We start from the raw sequence: 15,966 nt of genomic DNA, 5'->3' as shown, positions 1-15,966 counted from the left end.
TTTGAAGATAAATTGAAATCAAGAGATGAACTTAGTTGCAGCGAATAATCAATCTTATTGCGTAGAATTACGGTTTATTTTAGTATACAATTACAATATTGTGTTTCCCGGACGTTCCAATTGCAGTTTATACAAAATTAAACTTTATAACCTAGTGATAAAGTCAATTATGAACTGCGAGCGGTCGTTAAGGGGACGCGATGTTTGCGAGAGTTAATTTAGTTGCAGATTAATTCAGTTTGATTGATGTTTTTGTGCTTTTGATGAGGTCGACAGTTTATTGCGCACTAATTGCGACGACCCGGCTTCCTTTAGATAAAACACCTCCGTGAAAAACATATTTCTGTAATACATTTTTTTTCTACTAATTTTGACAATTATGTTGTACGAAAAAGTAAAAATTCTTCAAGTAACTTGGCTAAAATCTACATAACTGTGTGCCTTATTATGATAGTATTATAAAATTTGAAATCTAATAAAATATTTTGCCTACCTTTGTGAACTGATAATCAGATATGATTAAAGTATACATATAAATTTTATTGAATTTACACATAAATATTCAAAGTACATGTTTTAACCTTTAGATTTAAATTGACATCAATCAACCTCTCATTTCTTTTCAAGAACAAAACGTATTATTATATTTTACAATTCGTCAAAATGAATGGGCGCGCTGCAAGTCATTATTAAAGGTAACATCAGAAGCAGACGTCAGGGTCCCATCACTGCCAGATCAGCCCTCCCCTTAAGAAACAAACAAGTCACCACACAGTATATACAACCTTATTTTTCAAACAATACAGATCAATTTTCAACAAGCTTATCTAAGATATAGGTCTTTTCTGCTTAACGAGTTATCGGCTAACTTTTGGTCCTGCATCTAAGATGGCGAAGGCTGTACATCTCGCTCGCTCCTATGAAAGTTGTATTGCCATCTCCCTCGATTTCTTAAAAGAACTTGTGAGAGGGGAATGTGTAAATAAAGGATTTGTCGATCGATGGCTGATGTAGGTATGGCGTTTACGAAGAAAGTTACTTTGACGCAATTTTCACGCGGAGAAAAGATTACACACAGCCATAATTTTATTTAGACAGGTACAAACCTAAAAAGGAATTTGATTTGAAAGTAGGTACGTATTAAATACAATTAAGATTTTTATTTTATTGTTCTTATATAACAGACAAGTGGGCAGAAGGCTCATCAAATGTTACGTCATTCTGCCGCTTATATATACTTAAATTGCTTGAAGGCTCGCAAGTGCGTTTCCAAAAATTATTGTGCGTATTGGTTGGTTGTATCACTTAACAGATGAGGTAGGTACTTGTCCATTTGCCCCTCGTCCTAAATTAAAGAAAACAAATTAAATAAAGCTCGTGTTAAGTATACACATATGATATAACGCGGTTAATATTAATGACAGTGTATGTTTGTATAAAGATAGTGTAGCGGGTGGTGGTGAGTGGGTGTAGTAATTGCGTTAGTGCGACCAATAGCCGAGGACGCTTCTACCTACGTACGAACGAGTAACACTGCTTATATATATATAAACTATGTTAGTATGAAAATATTATCTAGCTTAATCATAGGTTTTTATACTAGATTGCACCAAAAAAGCAAACCAAAAATACAGAAAACATTCACAAGTAAACATTTGAGCAATCTTATTAGAGTATTTAGTTCAAGACAACCACAGAGAGTGACAAATTTCGGAAACAATCTTAATCACAATATAAATTATTAAACAGGTCACATACTTAAGTCCTTATGTGTTCGTTTCTTAATATTATAACAGGAAAGAAGTAAAAAAAGAATGTTATGTGTTTACTTTACTTATCTTACTTTAAATAAAACAAACATACATGTGTAATGCATTCGAATGATTAATTTCGATTTTAATGACATTCCTCCGACTGGACAAGTTTAGTGGCATTTTCAATAATTGTATTATGAGTGTCTGAGTCTGTATAGTGCTTCCGTTATTTGAAATAAACAATAATAAACAAATGTTAATGTTATCGTAATTTTAGTAAGGATGCCTATTTTTTTTGAAAATGAAATATAGCCTATGTCACTCAGGAATGATGTAGCTTTCCAACAGTGAAAGAATTTTTCAAATCTGCCAAGTAGTTTCGGAGCCTATTCAATTCATACAAACAAACAAAAAATCAAACCTTTCCTCTTTATAATATTTATTATTATTCAACATTGGCATCCGGTAACTAACAGTGTAAGCCTTACAATCAGTAAGGTGCGAACGGAGGCTATAGCCCGACACATAGCACAATCAAATAATCTAACGTTATACGCCCACTTATACTAAAATGCTACGTTCACCATCTACTAAAATCCATATCCAATACTGATCATAACTACATTCGTTAATTCGACAAACGTTAATATTTGATTTAAATTAATTAATTTGCAGCTTCGTAAGATAGAGTGGCTGAAGATGACACAATGATACGTTTGTTGCAATTTAAGATTAAGACGTAAACGTTAGTAAGATAGTAAAGAGTTTATGGCGGCCATCATCCGCCATAAACTCTTTACTATCTTACTAACAAAAAACCCACTGTAAATCGTTACATTGAAGCTCAAATTCAAAACCTACCAGGAAGCTACACACGTATAACTGATAGAGAAGCATAGGGTAACGATCGATAGTCGATCTGCTGTCCGCAAAAAGACGAGCGAGTGACATGGAGTGCCCGTCGCGGCTAAACTTTATTGTCTATGCCAAACTCAGTGATACCTACTCTTGGGTATAGGTTTATTTTGTTTTTATTTGTTTGCAATATTGAATGCACTCATTGTATTATAATAGTACCTTAATAGGTTGTGAAATAAAAACAACACCGAACCAACACAGTATTTACAAGTTAAGCATGTAGTAGCTTATTTAGGTTTTTAGGCAGTAAAATATATTTTTTTGGCTTTTCGGAACTTATTGTAAGAGAACAATACTCTTAAAAAGACTTATATAAAAATATACAGAGTCCTAATTATTAATAAGAAGTAAACATTAATTAACTCAAACTCTGATTACATTTCATTACAGTATAAACTTGACTGAGTTTTATTAGTTTTCTAATCACATTAATATATATGATATTATACAGAGGAAAATGTGTATTTTTGTATGTTTGTTACGAAAACTGAAAAACTACTGGGCCTGTTTTTAAATATCATATTTTAAAGTGGAACCCCTTACTTATGTTATGAATATTAGGGTATAATATAGTATATACCTACACGGGACAGAGCAAATTTAGGTACCTTATTTACACGGAGTAGATCTTTCGGATGTGTCTCGAGATGATTGCATCGGAAGGCTGACTTCCTGACACGTCATCGTCACCATTGATACATCCACAATATGAAATTGCTTTTAGGAGGTTTAAATAATGCTATCATACGGCGTTAGAGAATGTGATATCGGTATTATTTAAAAAATATTTTTCTAAGTATTAAACTAAATGTAAGCTAAAACTGATTTATTCAGATAAAAGCAAAATGTTGTCAAAATTAAAAAAAAATATAAGTCGGTATATTTTCTATCTTTCATTTTACAAATATATAAAATAATATAAAATTGTTGCTTGTCATTTAAGCGACTTACTTTTTTTTTGAGTCTTCCGAGTTCATATTGTGGTGTGTCTGTATCATTTAATTTATTTTTACAAACTGACATTTTTTAAATTTATTTATTATTTATTTGTAACAATAGCTAAGTCTGCCTTTGGGACTATTAAATGAATTTAACTAAGTATGTTGACGACACGCATTACTCAAGGGATGTAATGGTATGTATATTCACTTAGTCCTACGAGACCTAGAATTGAACAAATGTAGGTATACTGTGGCTTTACATAAAATACATTTCTAAAGCTACAGTATTAAAATAAAAAAATATTCACAACAAATTAAAAATCTCCAAATTACGAATAAACGATTGCAAATACAATTATGCGACAATCTCAAGCTCAAAGCTGTTATTTCGTTTACAATTACGGCTAACGCATTTACATCACAACACATGTCGAGTCAATTTGTTACACAATTAACGCTAAAAGACTCCACAGTGCCAGATAACTCAATTACGTCCAATCCTATAACAAACATCGCGGCGCGGCGGCGGCCAATCGTGTCGCACTCTGAATTGAAATCTGACAGATGTCATATTCGGGCGCCATTGTTGTTTTTTATGACAGTTGGCGTAGGCGGGCTCGAGAGTTGGTTTTATTGTGACATTTTTATTCAATCAGCGTGTAATAAGAAAGTAACTAGAGATGCCCCGCGGCTCGATGGATTTTTGTTATTGTTCTGTTTTCGATAATCCCTTCTTTGTTTTATTTTATCCAATAGTGTTTGGAACAAAGCGCAAATGTAATAAACGAAAAGTTTTTAATGTAAAGGCTAAATGTAAAGTACTACGTTACGTTACTACAATAATATAGCATATTTTACATATTATATTATTATATATAATTATTCTTTAAAATCCCAAATAAATGTTTCGTATGGGTTTCGAATAAAACCATAGATGAATGTTAAATCATCTCCTATGATTAATAAAATCGTTAAAGCTTTAAATAGAATCGTATTTAAATGCGTGTATAAAACAACTAGAACATCGCATGTCTACCGAAGTAACAGCCCTACGTTGGCTAGTTTTGGTAACATTTTATTATTATTAATTACCAAAACAGCGTTATTTGTTGACGTTTGTTCAGTTATAATTAGATTTCCGAAATGATTGCCTATCGCTCCACCTGCACGAAAACAACGACATTAAATGCGTGCCTTATTACTTTAATGTTTCACTTTGTTGTAAATTTTAATTGCTACGAATTATATGGGTTATTTGGACTTTATTATTTGGGTAATCATATTCTAGGTTAGATCTAAGATAGGGTGTGGTAAAGGTTAGACTTTATTAACTTAACTTTAGAGAGAGGGAAACTTAAGAGTTTGTATCGTTTATTTATTATTTGCTACGATTATTATTGCTAATTGATTTTCTTTTCTAACAGTAGATACTCATAAGTATCTACTGTGTACCTGCGGAAAGCTTACTTATAGGTACATAAATAAAAACCGAGTACGAAATAGTTGTTTTGCATTCACATAATAGGTATTATCACCAGTCAACAAATAATAATTAAAAAACAGACTCTACTACTCGTCTGCACACTGTATTCTTAAAGGAACGGTTCTATTAAACCATTTTCTATGATTTGTTCTATGCCCTACGTTTGCCTAATATATGGGTAGCAGACGACGTCTCGAGCCGACACCATATCTCATGGGTCCCCCACATACGATACAGTAACACGACTTTTGACAAACTTTCATACTCTATGATACGGATTGAATTAAATGCCATTATCAATTACAAGTCGTTTGTGAATCTTCTGAATGTTACTAGAAGAGGGAAGAAACTAGTCTATGTTAATTACTTTTGCTAATTACTATGAAAGTATGGTGGTATCAGCGTGTTTCTTTTTTATAGAACAGGGCTCGCGAGTGCGTTGCCGGTCTTTTAAGAATTAGTACGCTCTTTTCTTGAAGGACCCTAAGTCGAATTGGTTCGCAAATATTTCAGTCGGCAGCTGGTTCCACAAAGTGGTATTGCGCGGCAAAAACTTCCTAGAAAAACGCGCAGTTGTGGAACGGTGGACGTCGAGGTGATACTACTAAGCCTTGTTATCCGTTCTTTTCTATTAAAATATAGGCATCGTCTTGGCTTTTAGTCGCGTAAGCGTATTTTAAACGTCAATTCAAAATCGATGTAACGTTTAACCAAGTTTAATACGTTTGGCAGAAATGCGATCAAGAGTCGTGTAACGTTCTCTGCACAAATCGTAGAAGTCACGCCATGAATATATCATTTGACACTACAATTCGACACCAAATTTATACCTTAACGCCACTTATTTAATTTAAACCCTATAGTCTTAGAGATAAAGTAGATATTTATTGGTGTATAACGTGCAAAATAAGTATACGAAAACAGGACATTTATATGATTGAGTTCAAAGTTTTGTTATGTCTAGTCTGATATGGTTTAGGGACGTGTTTGGCGGCTGATTTATTGTGAACGAAACTGTAGTTTTACGGTTGAGGGTAAAGTTTTATAGTATAATGGGCAAATAGATGGCACATCAATTTCCAACGACTCACCTCATTAATTTGCTTTTTATTGTTGGTAAAGTTTGTGATTTAAATTGTGGTTTATCGGTGTCTTTGGGCGTTGTGTAAAAGAAAACTTGGCGATCAAAAAGAGTGCCGGAGAGTTTATTGCCAGTTCTTCTCTTCCGTTCACCGCCCTTGATTTGAGATCTGGCAGTAAATGTAAAATTAGAAGCATTTAATGTATATTTCTTTTTTTGACGTTCATAAGTGTACATTATGTTACCTACATAAATGACACACACACATGATTTTTGATTTGATTTGATTTCATATACATATAAAGACATTTCAAATAAGTACATTGAAACTTTTGTAAGAAGTCACAAAATGTCCTTGATAATACTTTTACTCTCTTAGACTTTTCTTGATACCTTTTTCTTACGTTTTAATCACTAGTTAAAAAAATGTTGCTTATAAGTGTCCTATGCATTTCAGGTGTGGTTCCAGAATCGTCGAGCAAAGTGGCGTCGGCAGGAGAAAATGGAGGCCGCTCGCCTCGGATTGTCAGAATACGGCTGTGCACCGGTACCCCGTCTGTCTGCCCTTGGCTTGCCTGTTGATCCTTGGCTCGCCCCACCCTTGCTTACTGCTCTACCCGGTACATATTGTGTTCTTTTAGTACTTTTCCATTGTAGCCTTGCCTTGACGCCAGGTGTACCTGTTATTACCTGTCAAAGGGCTTCCAACCATAGATCAGATGTTATAAGATTCAAGTCATATCAATGCATTTATTAAACTAAGAAAAATACATATACATTAATTGTTTAATACATACTTTCCGTGTACCATACACGGTATTTATACTTATAAATGCTTGCTAATGTTTTGCACACATTGTTAAAGAAAAAAATAAATAATAAAATACAATATTTAATGTAACAATCAGTTTTAACAAACAGCAAACATAACAAACACGAAGAGAACATCGATTCATAAATTATAAAATACTAAGGAATGGTTGATTTCAAAGTGTGTTAGAAGCAGCTATACGTATTGATATCTATCTCGTTTATCAGAATTTGCAATCTGGTTATCGATGAGTTTTGGAAAAAATGCGTGCAAAGAAAGAAGAGAACCTCTCCAGTCGAATTTAGTACAGAAAAGTGCGAGTGTCTAATTATATATTTCATTCCAGGTTTCTTGAGTCATCCACCATCAGGGTACCCAAGCTACCTAACTCCACCAGCGCCATCCGTCCCTGCGCCACCCGCCCCAGCCGACCCGCGATCATCCTCCATCGCAGCGCTGAGAATGAAGGCCAAGGAACACGTAGAAAGCCTTAGTAAAGGCCTACAAATGGTTTAGTGATACGAGTGAATGCTGAACATTTCTAAAACCTATGTGATTTGATATTTTATTTCCCGAATCTTTGGCAAAGATCGCTTTATTTTTGAGCATGATGACTATTTATTATCTGTGGAGCTTTTTCGTCTTTCTTTGTATTGCTTTGGCTGGATCTAAAATGTATTGATGAATTGACAAAGAAAAAAACTGTGAACAATTATGTTAAACAACTGAAATTATTCTTATGATATTGTAAATACTGTATACAATCGGTAGTGTATGCTACAATAGTGATCTTCTCTGCTAGTTTAATTGAGTTGTCAGTGTTAATAGTCACGGTATTTCAACCAATATAGGTTAATTTATTTGTTTATATGTGATCATTTGAGTTAATTTTGGTTTTGTTAATTTGGTTTTCTTTTGAGACAAAACAGTTTCTTTAAGTCGTAAAACAAATAGTATAAATACAATTAAGCTTTCTTAATATATCATGAATTAATTTATAAAGATGGTTAGGGAGTTATTGTGTAAAACTTGTGTGGTAAAAGCAATGCTATATTGTAAAGAATAGAACATTTGATAACAGGGCATTGGTCGTCACTATGGGTCGTTAAACTGTAGAATATTTTTTTTTTTTGATAGTTGTGTCTCAGAAACACGGTTCTTAAAGGTGAATCGAATCGGCTTATAATATATTTTTCTTCTAACGACCTTACACAGTGATGTCAGTTTCATCTAAGGTTATTGAAAATAATATTAAATAACTATCAGTTGACGGCTGAATTAAGGTATTGGACGATAAAAACCTTCGTTTTCCAATTGTGTTTATGGGGATTTTATTTAATTGTTTGTAAATGGCCTAAATATTCATTACCTTTTATTGTACCACTGTTAGTACCGTTATGTCTCTAAAGAAAACGGTTTATATAACATTGTAAATATTGTAAATAACATATGTCTTTATTTATTAATAAAATGCCATATTTTTTAAATAAATTAGATAAAGTAGAGCTATTAGAAATGGAATATTATTTCCTTTAAATATATGACGAGTTGTGATTACGATTCGAAACGAAACTAAAAAATTATTTAATTCACGCGCAAGCTAAATACATGACTGTTTTTTGTATTTTAATTTAAAACGTATACACTTTATCACTAATAATTAGTTATTGTCTTGTAACTCTTATATAAATTTAAAACAGATTCTACACTTCAGCAATCACAATCGCTATTTTAACAACAAAATTCTTAAAAAACAATTGTAATCACAACTTTGTTAAACAATTTATGTTCTCTACCAATTTTATTTAAAGAAAATTATTTAACTTTTATGTACTTAATTAAGAATATATTAGTAGTAACTGTAAATAGTAAAGTAACGATTGAGATTTACTTATTTAAAACGTTTACATTTATTTTACCACAGCTACTCGAACTTAAAATTGCCAATAATTGATAAAATGTAGCGATTCCGTAAATTAAGGTTATGTAATATAAATATAGGATAATACGCAATAAGAGATAAATAAATGTGTTCTTTCATACACTTTTTTTTATTATTTCTTTAACCCTTAAATAAAATCTTATGAACTTATATAAACCTTACTTTTTAATTGGTATGTTTCGTGATTTGAATGACCAGGGCTGTGGAACATTTTGCTCCTCAGCATAATGCTAGGGCCAAATACAGCCACAGTACACACACATTACATGCTTGAGACGAATCGAATGGGAAAAGGAAAAATATATACATATCTCTCATTATATCTTTTATTTCATTTTTTCTCTTCGATTATTGTTTTGTGTGTTTATGTGTGGGTGTTTTTGTTTACAATAAATGCTATGTCTATATCTATGAAATAGGCTCTCAGTTATGAATCTCAAGTTTAAAATTTTGAGGTTGATCGCGGGAAAAACACAAAATTTGCCATTTCTCTTTTTTAAGAACTCTATCAATTGCTTAAGGTACTCAACAACTTTTGGCATCTCCAGGGAAGCAGATGGAGAGTTACATAACAATTCGGTTTATGATATGGCAAAAATTCAAAATATTAAACTGAATCGCACTACCATAAATAACCAAAAGAAGCTTATTAGAGCAGCGCCACTCTATTTCCTTGGTCTCGCCAGACCCTTGACTTTTTCGTAGTGTGTAAGTTGATGATGAAGGCGTCGATACCCGGTTCGATGATTTGAAGATGCCTTGCGAAATTTCCATGCCATGAAACTGTCTACAAACACCGATTTTCTTAAAATCTTGTTTTTGTTTTTTTTTTAGACTATAACTTCCACTCCGTCAAATTGCCACCAGTTCTTAACCAAATGCAGCAAATTCCCATTAGAAGTCCACGGTTAAGACGGGCTGTTGAAATCTTTTTTTTGAATCTTCATATTCTGAACATGAACTTTAAACAAGCTTTAAACATAAGATCGTCCAGTTCGTCATAACACAAGACTTTAGATCTCAACTCTCGTGTTTGAGGGTAAGATACAGTCGGTAGGTACTTAGCGCTAAACACGATTTTCATATGTGATATTGGATAAGTGAGTCATATTTAAGAACAGTGGTTTTACTTCCAGACCTGTGGTTATGGAAGAGAAGAGCACAAAACTATAATAAATAATAATAAAAATGTTTATTGTTTCTCAAATTTTACATTAATACATGAGTATGAGACAGCCTCCGACTGTCTCTGACTATAAGTAGTCACACAAGTACAAGTACACTTGTGTTTGGGTTGACTCGATACTTCCCTTATTTATACAAATTCTCATAGACTCTCATAGAATTGCTATGAACTTATTCTATGCATGCGTGTTTGTGTGTGTATGTGCGCATGTGAATGTGTGTGCTATGTGTGTTTTTGTGTGAGTAACAGTGTGCATGTGCAAAACTGAGACGCTATAAGTCCTTTTGTCTACAAATATATTAAGCAACATCCGACTAACCCAACTGAACGTTGGGGTTGAAATAAAGAACGCATTAAACGATTGCTTTACCACCTTTTTATCTTAATATAAACTCTAAGGCTACTTTGTATTACATTAAACATCTAAAAAGTGTAGAAGAGACACTTCACAGACTACACTTTAATAAATAAACCGAATTGCACTCAATTATTGTGTTTTTCTCTCTCGGTGTATGTTTGTGTTCGATGAAAAGATAGGGTTACATGGAGGCTCTATAATTTTATTAAGTTCCTTTCTTGGTTCAATAATACGCCTCAACGGCATTTAATTACATTTACCTGCATTACTTTTTGTTCTTAAATCTGTATTTTCCATGGTTATTTCGTCACGATTTAATAGCAAAAAGGTGTAGGTGCTCGTCGTTTGAAAGGCTTACGACGCAGGACGAATACATTTCGAGTCGATTTTTTTTTGTATACACTACCATTATTATTACTAGTACCTAGTCTATATCCAGTTTTATATAAGCATTATTTTTACTTGCGCATTGAGTGTGTGGGCTAATATGCAAGTAACCAGGGAGCATGTGACGGGGAAGTACGTAGGCGAGCACAGAACCAGAATATGGCTAGACATAAATGTAATGTAGCCTTCGCCAGATCTTTGGTATTTTCTATATTTTAGTATTCATTAGAATCCCATGTGTAATTTGGGATTTTTGAGTCATTGGATCGGCGTGGCGTGTGTGAGCCTGATAGTGGGAAAATAAGTGTGAAAATAGACAAAAAATATACCAAATCAGAGTAATGTAAGATTACCCAATGATTAGGGTAATTGTATCAGTGTTAGTGAAACAAAAACTGATAAATTCCAGTTCCATATTTTTTTTCGATTACACAAATTATTATTATAAAAAATAGCCTTTCATTATAATCTGTAAGACTGCTTATAAAACAAAGTTATATTAGAATAAGTCATTTTACTTTCATACAATTATTAGTTTCGTAGTTATTACGATTGGATCCTAAATGTACTTGTGTTATTCCTTAACCCTATACTATTAAACTATTATTCTTCATTCTGTAAGAACTCCTTATGTTGGCCTACAAATTATGAATAGCAAATTTGCATTTTCATTTTTTACCCGCTGTGTTCAATATTAAATATTGATGCCTCCATGTGAGCCTTCCATACCGCGCCCGTAACAAAATGAATAGTCCGCGTCGTCGCACTCGATTAGCGCGCAAACGCCGCATTAACATGTTATTGGACTGCCTCCCCCTCCTCCCACTACACCCCTCACTCCACTACCCCCCACCCGAGACGAGCCGCACTGATTATTTGTTTTCAATGTTTTATCAGTTCAGTCAAGGTTCAAAAAGGCTTAATTAAAATCACGATTCGATTTCATTATTGATCCTGAATATATTTTTGAAGTATGTACGTAAGTAATGGAGACTCAAATCTGGGTTTGATTTACTGATTTGTACTTTAATGTGACTAAGTAATCAACTGGGTTTACTAACTTATTATAATTTTGCCGACCTCCGACTTTTACCCACTATGGAAGTCACGTCTACCTACCCATTCAGTAATTATAAAGAACAATTTTTTATAGCTTCATTCTGCTTTTACAATTTAAATAAATGAACATAATTTTTGTAGTTCATTAAGCGCGTTATAGTAGAGACTGAAGCGCCAGTTGTCATAATGATCAAATTATACAGTCGAGGGAGTAGAGCATTATAATGACGAGATTTGCATCGAAAATTAAACAAATCAACTAATTACAGTTCCACCTTAAACAATTATAATTGGCCTAAGAGTCAACGTCATATATTTTATTATTCAAACGCCATAATCACTCAATGGCATATTATATGTCCCAGAGAAGCACAAACTTTCAAGTAGGTACTTTCGACCAGACACCTTTTAAAATGTTTAATCATAGTCTTGGCACGGTCTCTACTGGAAATTGTAAAAAATTGTTCGAAGAATGTTTACACTACGAGAAGCTAATTTATGCGTGATAAGCGATTGCTTTATTCAGCAACGCGACGTTACCAAAATCTTTAAAAATTAAAAAATGTAAATTCGCCGGTCCCGTGAACGTTATGCGGCTCTACGTAGTGTACGTTTGCGTTTGACAGTCGCTATGATAGGGTTGGTCACGGCAGTCGCTCGTTAGCACTGCCTGCTCCTTACAGTTAATTGTTAATACATTTGTACACTTCTAACTTACCGCACTCATTAAGTTAATTTTAATAAACATGCCCATTATACAAAAAGTTAAATATTAGACTTATATTAGATTAGAAAATATTAGACTTTCGTCGTTATCCATCATTGTCTTCGTCATTGCCTAATTATGTGTGGCTATTTTGTTTCGTATTCCACAACTCTATCCTGGATTTAAATTTTTTTACTTAACTTTTAGTTCTAACTAAGCAGCATTCTGTATTTTTGTGGTAACTATCAGAAACTATGATTCCCTCTAAGTAATTATTATATAATTAGTATCATATGTATATAAGAAAAATCTATTAAAAGAATCTATCTCAATTATAAATACAGTTCTTTATTATGATTATTTTAGTTACAAAAGCGCCATCTATGGTCGAATAGGACAATTTATCTGTGCGCTAATAAACCCGTAATAAAGTTAAAAAAATATTGTTTACTTATTTCAACTTTAAATTAAGATAAAAATCTCAATAGGAATAAGTACCTAATTTAAATTTAGTTCTCCAATTGGCCACATAATTTACCTACCTTTCGGATGTTTTCTAATTAGTTTGCCCTTAGGCTCTTAGGGTCGGAAATTGGGATAAAGGGTGTAGGACACAAAAATACAATTTGCAAGTCAAAGCCACTAAAAACTCGTAAAAACGTCCGAAACGATCCCGTAGAACCAATTTTACATAACACACGCTTTGAAGACTAATAAAAGGAATTTCGAAGTTTGTAATAATTAAGTTTTACGTAAAACGTAAAAACAAACAAGCATATTTTTTATATCTTAATCAACCAAAATTGGACTTCTAATATCAATTTGAGTTTTAATTTAGCAGTAAGCCTATTCGGGTATAGTTCTATTAAATGATTCTCTTATTTAATTTTGAAACAATATTTATTCCTGTTTTTTTTTCTCTTTCCATGTTATTTGTTATCATTAATGACAATGATTAAAAAATATGATTATTATACATTAAATCACACATTTATTCAAGCGCTCTCAAGTGTTAAATAGAAAAAGTAGCATAAATTGTGATAGTATGTCTTAAATTGTTGTTTACTAATTTCGCTAGGTGGCGGTATTCTAAATAATAACTGAGTTCTAAATTTAACAAAACTAAATATTCTTCGCAAATCTTTAGCTAGATGTCACTACAAGTGTTTTACTAGAATTTTATACGTATTTCGTAGACGATAATCAAATGACACAATTCAACAATAATTAAGACAAAAGAAAACAATTCTTAGGCTCCGTATATTTTATATTTTCTAAACCCTGCTTTGCTTCCTCCAACTCCTTTGCTAACTTCAAAAAAATCATAAGACATATATATAATGTTTCTAGCAAAGTATATAATAGATTAATATGTAATACATTTAAATCGTTCTCATAAAAAATAAATTAACATGTAATCGTGTCGGGCATTGTATCGTATAGAGTCCACAGACTGCTAATGCGACGACCCCAAACGAAAATTTAATAAAGAAAGCTAAGCTATCCCTCCCTCCTCCCGCACCGCTCCGGGCCGGGCGAGCGCGCCGCCAGTAATAACGTTTGTAAAAATATCCGCAGACATACGCTTAAGGCCAAGTGCCACGCGTTTTTTAAAAGTTTTTAATTTAAATTACTTACGGCATATTATGCTTTATGCTACCCTTAATAAATATATTTAAAAAATGTTAAATCCACGAAATAGTGGATGCCACGACTTGTGGCATATTAATTTGAATTCTTATATAAATTAATAAATTAAAACTAAAGTCGTTATTGACCCTAAAATTGACTTTTCTTAAAACAAAAAAGCAAAATAGGCAAAAAAATATTTAAAGTGAAAACGAGAACACAAAATTAAGAAATTATAAGGTTACGGTTAATGGCTACCGGTTAGTAGGACATTTACACTGCTCTCATATATTAAAATACAAAGATATACAATGAAAATCAATAGCCGTATTTGTCAAATATTTTTTTTAATAATTTAAAATGCAACTTGAAAATACCGATAAGGCCATTCCCATACATTTTGGCACATTTTGTTTTAAACTAACTTTATAAGCTTCGCCTTAACTCTCTCGGGAGCGGTCTCGGTGAGTTTTATTTACACGTCGCCTTAACCCGCCGCCGACAATATTAAATTCTGCAACCTCACCCCCCCTCCAAACTCCCTCCATCGCTCATTTAAACCCAATCTATTCAATTAGATTATAGGTCTAATTGTTAGTAAAAACGCATTACGTTAATATTAACAAAGCTATATACAACCCAATTACATACAAGATATAATATATACAAGATATATGATAGATACAAGTTTTCAACTAGCCATTGGGCCCTACCACCGCCTATTGTGTTGCTCAGTCTGGTGGAGGAACCTTTCTTAAGGAGAGAGGAAGAGCGGCCTCCTCCAGAATATGCCACTTTATTTTTCTGTACCTTAACTCCGATTTACTTAAAATGTAAATGTATTACAATGAACGTTATAAATGTTTAAATTGTATGTGGAGGTTACTTGCTCTCAAAAACTGAACTCAGTGATACAATATGATAAAATAACACTGTAACTGTCAAAAGGCGATGCGTAAACATCTTCTATTTCAGGTTCTATGCCAGAAATGACAGAATGCCACAAAGAGAGTGCTAGCGCGGTTTTCCTTACATATAAAATTTCCTGAAAATGTACATAAAACTGATATTTTTTTTAAATTGAAATATGGTCTATATTATATTATATTCAGTTATATTCTAAGCGTAGTACCATACCTATAATAAAACTAAACTAATTACTCTGTTTTATAAAAACAATATCCTTTTCCATCAAAAGCACTTCAATAGCTGCTATGAGAGTAATACCTAGTAACATTATTTTCCGTAGCAGATCGTATCCCTAGTTAAAAAATAAAACCCTACTTATTCGTGCATGTAAGACCCTTTCAATAAAGTAGTTATCCAAATACATCGCAAGTACTCACCAATTGTACCCTAACGAGGGATTTGAACTAATACAAGACTCACTGTTCACAAAAGGATTACTATTGTATTTTTTATTGTCTTTAGACTTTTCTGGCTACTGAATGAATGGAGTCTAAAAAATACATCACATATTAATTATTGTGATAATGGTTACTTTTTGCTTGTAATATTTTGTTACTTTAAATATAGTCATTGTAAGTGAAGGAAAGTAAAAGTAAAAGATTTCAGTTTTTGAGAGCAAGTATATTTGTACAAAATAAATGTTCTTTTCTGGACGAAATAGTAACTTAAGTACCAAGTAGGATTCATGTATGACTTCTAGACTTCTCTACTGTACTTTGCTACAGTCTGTGTAAAAAAGAGG

General features: G+C 32.8%; 1 protein-coding gene across 1 annotated transcript in view; it reads left to right on the top strand.

The window, feature by feature from the left end:
• The window catches only part of LOC110992753 (retinal homeobox protein Rx1-like), a 29,371-nt gene extending 21,501 nt beyond the window's left edge, over positions 1–7,870 (top strand). Inside the window, exons 3-4 of the mRNA XM_045629033.1 lie at positions 6,635–6,797; positions 7,335–7,870. Of these exons, the coding sequence (XP_045484989.1) occupies positions 6,635–6,797; positions 7,335–7,504 (333 nt within the window). The 3' untranslated portion in view covers positions 7,505–7,870. The remainder of the gene's footprint in view (positions 1–6,634; positions 6,798–7,334) is intronic.
• Positions 7,871–15,966: the final 8,096 nt, after the last annotated feature.

Source organism: Pieris rapae, chromosome 7 (assembly GCF_905147795.1).
Source record: "Pieris rapae chromosome 7, ilPieRapa1.1, whole genome shotgun sequence".
Lineage (NCBI taxonomy): Eukaryota > Metazoa > Arthropoda > Insecta > Lepidoptera > Pieridae > Pieris > Pieris rapae.
Note: the sequence above shows the minus strand (reverse complement) of the source record. Positions and strands in the feature narration are given on the sequence as shown.